The sequence below is a fragment of the Drosophila nasuta genome, chromosome 3, assembly GCF_023558535.2.
Source record: "Drosophila nasuta strain 15112-1781.00 chromosome 3, ASM2355853v1, whole genome shotgun sequence".
Lineage (NCBI taxonomy): Eukaryota > Metazoa > Arthropoda > Insecta > Diptera > Drosophilidae > Drosophila > Drosophila nasuta.
The window spans coordinates 18,894,810-18,903,131 of record NC_083457.1 but is presented as its reverse complement, the minus strand read 5'-3'; the positions used below and the strand labels follow the sequence as shown (position 1 = coordinate 18,903,131).

General features: G+C 35.9%; 1 protein-coding gene across 3 annotated transcripts in view; it reads right to left on the bottom strand.

The window, feature by feature from the left end:
• Positions 1-8,322, bottom strand: part of LOC132792398 (uncharacterized) — a 94,712-nt gene that overhangs the window by 74,373 nt on the left and 12,017 nt on the right. For all 3 annotated transcript variants that reach the window (XM_060801758.1, XM_060801756.1, XM_060801757.1), the window contains exon 2: positions 6,122-7,672. In XM_060801758.1, coding sequence (XP_060657741.1) covers positions 6,122-7,663 — 1,542 coding nt within the window. In that variant the 5' untranslated portion in view covers positions 7,664-7,672. The remainder of the gene's footprint in view (positions 1-6,121; positions 7,673-8,322) is intronic.

Below are 8,322 nucleotides of genomic sequence, written 5' to 3'. Positions count from 1 at the left end.
TATCCATAAATTAATAAAAAATAGAAACATATAATAATAGAATCGAAATGTAAATAATAATTCTTACCATTAACAGAATTATTGTTCGATTCTTTTCTATATCGAATAAATTCTTTGATTTTAAATGATATTTTTTCCATCAATATAATTAAACTAAAAAAAATATATTCTGTTTTTATTATTAATTTTTTGTATTATTTTATTTATTTTTTGTATTATTATATATTTTTTTTTTATTTAAAAATCAAGGGTATTCTCACATCAATTATGGCAAATTTAAGAAACTTTGTATATTTTTCATTCTGCTTAGATTTTTTGATTTCTTAACCGGTTTGTGCCGCTTTTTCAATTTGGCATATTGGCAAATGGCCAAAAATTCTTGAACGTCAAGCAAGACCGCGGGTCATTGTTGTCATTCTCGGCGTCTTCGTCCCAGACCTCGTCTCTGATTCAATCTTTTTTGCAATCCCCTTTGCTTTTTCTTTTTGCTCATAATTCATTTAGCAGTCGTGATCATTGTATAGAAAAATAAACAAACTTAGCAAACAAAAAAAAAAGGAAAAACACTTTAGCATGAAAATTGTGGGTTAATTAATCGCAAAAATGTGTGTCGAACAGAACGAAGATGAATGAGAATCCTTCTAACAACACGAGAGCAAACAATAGACAGGCATTTGTCTACATTTTCTTCTGTTTCATTCTACACAACCAATTGAAATATAAACACAAATGAGTCGAGCTAATTTACACATCGCTCGACAATGATTTTTGGGCCAAAAAAAAAGAAAACACATTTTTGAAAACATTTCAAATTGTTTATAGCATTTGCATGGCATCGATAAACACATGATTGAAATTTATACTCTAATAAATAGTTTATGTTGTTTTCATGGTGCTGGTTAAATTTTCCAGTCCTGTGATATATACCTTGTATAAAGGGAATGAAGTGGGTATGCTTTAGTTTTCATCAATGAGGAAATAAATTTTATTTTGTTTAAATAATTCATTATTATGTATCGAACCAGTACAGCAGGAAGAAAATAGTACTATAAAAATTAGGAAATAAATAGTTCTATTGAATGCTACACATATGAGAAAAGTTTTTGAATCTTGAATATCTTCCAATATTTTCATTTTTCTTTATCGATATAATTTTAATTTAAAGAATATTTTTTTATGTTTTTTTTTCTCTATATACTTTTTACTTCATTTTAATATTTTTATTTATTATTATTATTATTATTATTATTCATTATTATTATTATTATTCATTATTATTATTATTATTCATTATTATTATTATTATTCATTATTATTATTATTATTATTCATTATTATTATTTTTCTTTTTCGATATATTTTTCACTTTAAATAATATTTTTCGTTGATATGCTTTTTACTTTAAAGAATATTATTCTTTAATATTTTTATTATTATTTATTTTTTTTTTAATATTTTTTCCTTTACTTTTTAATTTAAAGAGTTTATTACTTCTTATTATAACTGTATCTAACTAGATTTATTAATGGTGTGATTATTTTTTATTTCGAAAATAATAATGGTACTATTAATTTCACGATTTTCTGACTTAAATATTAAAGTATACATAATAACATATTATTTTTTTTTCTCAATAATCGAATTTCAAAAAACTGTTTTAGATTTCTTGACAAATTCACTAAAAAAATGAAAATTATTGCAAAAAAATACATTCAGTTGGCTTAATATTTATCCCAGGGTATCTATTAGTCGTTCAATCAGTTCCAATCAATCATTCAATTAAGTGAGGGAGAACCTTGGCGCACATCCATCCGGAACACGATCGATTCAAATTTGCTTTAATTGAATTCGGTTTTTCTTTTTGCTGCAAATCGAATCGCAACTCTTTAAAGATGAGCATAAATAATTCAATGGCTTTTCGCACTTTCCGAATGGAAATTTGCGCACGTCATGCGAGTAAAGAGCACCCCCAACCCCCTCCCCTACCTCCCTCAGTTTTGGGGGTTGGTTTGTTTGGCTTGGCGCCAAAATCGCGTTTGAATCGCGTTGCTTTTACTGGGTTAAATTTAATTAATTTGTCTCGCGTTGCCTTGCTCTCCGACCCCCTTTTTAGCCATTGGCCGTCGCGTCGTTGATTTTCAATGTTTGATTATTTATTCATTTTGCATTTCTCTGAATAGGCACTGGTTGCATGGTGAAAGAGAGGGGGTAAGGGGGAAGAAGGGAGGTGCAATGTCCCCCCTCTGTGAAGCATTCACCGCACTGCAGCATTTTGCAATTTTATTGCATTTATTTATTTATTATTTCGTTCGCGCATTTTTTTTTATTTTTGTTTTTGTGTGCGTGTGTTTTGTGCTTGTGTTTGTTTTATTTGTGTGTGCTTCTCTGAAATTTACACAATTCCAATTAATGGCATTTAATTATTTATCCGGCATTTTGCACATTGTATTCGCCCAGTTTTCCAGCGGCAGCTGTGAATTTTGCATTTTTATGGCATGTTGCAAAATTTGCGCTTTGAATATAAATTTCTACCGACACAGGGAAAGGAATATTGGGGTAATGGTAATCGTAGTCTGATAACAAATTTACATTTAACTACATGATTTGTTGTTGGCCAAAAAGAGCAGACACATTGAGATTAAGTCCACAGACATTTAACAACAACATCAGCTGCAGCAGCAGCATCCCAACTGTCCCCAAGGGTGGAAAATTGCTGTCAAATCGCATATAATTATCAGACAAATATTGTGAAGCTATTGGCAGGCATTTGCTTCTCAAAGGAAATCACGTTTATTAAGCTGTCACAAATCGAAATATACTAAAATTCATAGCGATAAAATCAATAAATAGACTTGGAATACTATTTAATAAAAACAAGTATGTCGAGGTTTCTCAAGTGTGAGATATTCGCTATCCATTTAGAATAGAACCATATTCTACAATTATTCCAAATTAATATACCGAAAAATACTAAAAATATCAAAGCTACATTTGGTATATTGACATAGTACTCTTTTCAAAATATACCATATTGTAGAAAATATACCAGATTGTCAGATAAAGCAACTAAAACCCGATTTCAGTAGACGTTTTTACCAAACACAAGTTTTTCTCTCTGATCGCAACTAAAATTTTCTGGAATCATAAATACTGCTATTATTGGGTAGATTAAAAATCGCCACTCTAGTTTCAAAATTGCACTTGTTATTTTCAACTTTCGGGACATAATGGGCGTGGCAATAATTTGAAACAAACTTGACCTGCATACAAAAATAATAAATGCTGTCCAACAAAATTTTAAATTTATCTCTTAAAGTCTTTGAGATCTACGTATTCATACGGACGGACGGACGGACAGACAGACAGACGGACATGGCTAGATCATCTCGGGTGTTCACGCTGATTAAGAATATGTGTATATCCCTTATAGGGTCTGAGATGCCTCCTTCTGCTTGTTACTTACATTTCCTTCTACTTTATGGGTAGTGGGTAAAAGTATAAATTCGATTGGTTTGATATTATTCAATTAAAATAATTAATTAAGTTAAATCTAATCCTAAAATATTCTATCTATAACTAAACATTAATTTCACATCAGACAAATCACCAATCTGTATAAAAAATGTAATACTTTCCAGTTACAAAAAATTGTAAAGCACATATTGTTTTTCATTCGCCCCTCCATTGTTAGAATTAACTATAAATTTTATTCAAATTTATGCAAGTTTTTTTATTTTTACAAATATTTGCATCTGGTTGGGTAAAAAAAAAAACAAATTTTCAATTTAATTGCATATGAACGGAAAAATGTTGTATATTCCCAAAGTTGCGTTTATTAAAAAAAAACAAGAATTAGTTTAAAAAAATCCAATTATAGAAAATACTCAATAGCTCTTTCCTGTTTCCATTTGATATATTTTTTTTCAAATTTGCCAATGAATCACAAATTAAATGTGCACGAACAGCGGACTAAAAATAAATCTAATTCCAAATAGAAAATCACAATTTTTTTCTATATCGCTGCGTGGCATGCTGAAACCTTATCAATGGGCGTGGCGTCGATGTGGGGGCCAAAAATACATTTTTTTGGTATAAATGAAACACACACACGCACACAAATACGTACTCAATTAAAAAAGAAGGAATAAAGAAACAGAAAAAATGACAAATAATCGCGGAAAGCTATTAAATTTTAATCAGAAACACAAGCGACCCTGCGGTCAAAATTCCCACCAGAATCGCAGTCATGCGGCGCGAATGATAATCTCTCTATCTCTGTCTCCCTCTCTCTGACATTCGCTGTGTCTATCTCTGTCCCTCTTGGCCGGCATCAACTTGTGTTTGACTTTGGCTCCTCTCCAGACTCTTCGAATGTCGAATGCTGACTCTGACTGTGCTCCAACGACAACGACGACGACCCCACTGATTAATCGTCTGTGGATTGCCGTTTCACCCGGGGTCAGTTTTTGCGGCGCCAACCATCCCCAAGCCAAGCATCATCATCATCATCGTCAACACAATTTACATACATCCCCTTCATCATCATCATCATCATCATCTACACGAATGCGGCAACAAATTGTTTATTTTGATTCGTGTGACGCGAAAATTCAGCTCGTAAATTTGCTTTCACAAATGTTTTTATTTGCCTTTAAATTTCCCACTCATTTCTCCCTCATTTTCACACCAAACCGCGTCTATTGATATTGAAAAATTCGTGATTTCGCATGCACATAGTATTATTTTAGAGAATGTATTCCCAACAACAACAAAAAAAGGGGCATATCACATATTTCAACATCAAAATTATGGAGGCAACCTCGCAGCTTCCCTTTTTGAGGTTTGTGGTCAATTATGAACAATTTCAAATGTTGCACTGCTGCAAGCGCTCAGATGCAGTATTATCTACTTAGTCATAATACCAATATATGTATATGGCGTGCTATTTTAAATACTGCAAACTTGAACAGGGCAAATAAACAGAAAATGCAGCGAATTTATTAAAAATTTGTTAAGGCTACATTGTTGCGAAAAATTGTGTAAAAATGTAAATAAGAAATTTATATCACACGAAATATTTGTCTGAAGAATGCGTGTTTCGCATTTTTGGTCTTTTAATTGGGTTTTATTTAAAATTTGTGTATATTTTATTTTTACATTTTAGAAGAATATAAAATTTGAATAAATTGGCTTGTTGATTTGCAAAAATTGATGTGAAATTTATTACAATCACTTAAGAATATGGAATATGGACAATATTTGAATATTTATATGTATTATTAATAAATTTATTTTGCTACGTTTGCCGCTTAAAACAAAATTTAAGACCCTATAAGTCATGAATTTAATAATGGTGACATTATACATTTTCAAGTATTGTTTTAAGCAATCTTTTTGATTTACGAGAATTGATGTGAAATTTCTGATAATCACTAAAAATTATTTGAACTCTGACAATATTGGAATATTCATAATAATAAATATTTTTATTTATATTATATTTATTTTGCTACTTTATGGATAGTTACCATATTAATATATGGTGCCATTTAAAACAAAATTTAAAACCTTGTCAGAAACGATTTAAATAGCGGTGACCTTATACCATTTTAATGTTCTTTTTAAACAATAATATGAAATTAAATAAAAACGTAATACTACAAAACTTTGTTAATGCTTAAAATGCAGACAAAAGAACATTTGATAAAACTAAAGAATACAGAATGCCAGAATCAAAAGATATAATCCCGACGCGCATATTATGTAAGCTTTACTTCTAAGGTCGTAAAACATTCAAAAGATGGTATAAAAAGTTCTATGAAAAAGAATAAAACACTAATACTAATAAGACACTTTCAGTTCTCCCGTTAAACGAAATATAGGTGTAAAAAATTCTTCTTGAACTTTACGAAATTTGATTTATTTTGATATTAAGGTATGTTAAAGTTTTAAATTGCTGAAAACCACCAAAAAAAAGGAATAAGGCAGATATATTTAGTACATGCGGTCAACAAAAAAAGTTCACCTAATATTCTACCCAATTTTATGGGAAGTCCCAAATATGCACTGCTTGCACTTAACAAGCAGTGCAAATGAACGAAAACATGTAAAGAAAACTCACCTGATGGGCATTCCACTGCTGCATGAGATCATCATGACAGGGCAAGCAGGCCTGGATCATGCCACGCGGATCCTTTGGACGCGAACGCGGCGGACGCGGATGCTGTTCGTTGAAGAGCGGAAAGTAGGCGACAGCTTGGCCAAGACGCGACTCCTTCGGCTTGACGGTGCTCAGCTCGACGAGGCTGCCGCGACGCTGCTCATCGCCGCAGACGTAACACACCTCGGTGATGGAGTTCTTGTCGGGCATGGACAAGTCGAGAATACCGACTTCCGTCGACGATGACGAGGGCGTGGCCACAGGCGTGGGCGTGGCCACGGGCGTTGAGTTGGCAGTGGACGAATTGCGCAGATCCAAAACTGTGGCATTGTCATCCTCCAGACTGGGCGGTTGTGTGCTCAAGGGCAGCGCATTGCCACCGGGAGGCAGAGCACTATACGGATTACCCTTGTAATGAGCTGGCGAGGATTCACCAGCTGCCACCTGCTGCAGCATGTGATAGGCAGCGGTCTGTTGCTGCAGCTGTTGATACTGTGCCGGCTGATAAAGCGCCGTTGACTGCGGGTGCTGGACTTGCGACTGGGATTGAGCTGGCTGAGATGGAGCTGCTTGATAGCTGTGTTGGTTCAACTTGAACTTGTGCTGGGCAAAGCTGGAACTGGAACTGGGTGCCAGACGTGCCGGCGGCTCGCTGGGCGGACGTGACAGAGGTGACGGCAACTGCATGTCCCGGGACTGGGGACGACTCAGGTATTTGTGATTGCTGTGTCCCGGCTGGCTGTGACTGTTGGGCGTGGCAGCATTGCGCGGATAGTAATCGGGCGAGGCATTCCTTGAGGTACTCTGATGATGCTGTTGCTGCTGCTGCGGTGTTCCTGAGGCGTAGTGTCTGCTTAGGGCATAGGAATCCATGGGCGGAGCAGCGGCAGCATTGTGCAACTCTGCTAAACCGTTCTGACTCAAGTGCTCCGCACTTAGTCCTAGCATCTGGGCAGCATACTCGCTCTGGGTGGCCACATCGGCGCCAATGTATCCCTTGCCATCCACCCGCTTCATGTGATAGATGCGCTGCAGCAGCGGCTTCTTCTGCCGCTCATACGCTTCCCATTGCTCGTGCAGCGAGCGAAAGCACAGCATGCAGGCCATCACATACAGCTGATGGGGCGCCACAGCGGGAACGCCATGCGGTGGCTCGTGCCGCTCCAGAAACGGAAAGTACGGCTCAGAGGGTCGCTCGGCATTCGCACGCACGCGCAGCGCCTCGTAGCTGCCATAGCCACCGCATACAAAGCAAACCGAAGGGGCAATCATATGCTCGGGCGGTGCCGAAGCACGTCCAGCGGCGGGCTTCATCGGAGGCGCCGCATAGTACGGATGTCCATGCGGATGGTAGCCACCCAGTGGCGATGGCATCAGCTCGGCGCCAGCGCCCACCATTGACGACATCTGCGGCACTGGAGACGGCGTTGAAGTGGGCTCCGATTGCAGGGGCACGCTGCCGCCACGGAGCTCATTTTTAATGTACGCTTTCGCCTTTTCCATAATATTCAGCTGAAAAGAGTAAGTGGAAAAACAATGTTTAATGATTTTTGCTAAGATGTTTCAAAAAGAAACAAGAATTAAATGTTAAATTAGAGATTTTTACTGTTTCACTCGGCAGTGAGATACCCACTACCCATTCATTTTAAAATATACCAAAATAATATACCGCAAAAATACTAACAAGTAAGAAAGCTACAGTCAAGTGTGCTTGGCTGTGAGATACTCGCTACCCATTCATTTAAATATATACCAAAATAATATACCGCAAAAATCGTTAAAAATATATCAAATACTTAATTTAGTATATTCAAAATATACCGTTAAGTGCAAAATACCACATTGTCGATCCAAGTCAATTTTACGTTTCTTGTTCGATTGTTGTTCAGTTGCGGTGCGCGTGGCTAAAAAACATCCTCAAAAAAAGTACATATAACTTTATCTCTTATCTCCAGTCTTTCATATGGCAGACATATATCGTTTCGGCGGTTGACACTGATCAAGAACATGTATTTTTTATAGAGTTAGAGATTCATCCATTTGCCTGTTACATATATTTAATGACGCACAAAGTTATAATACCCTTCTACCCTTCTTCTTCTAGCAGGTCTAAAAATAACCGTTTCAAAATAGTAATTTTCACATGCATAAAAAGCACCGCG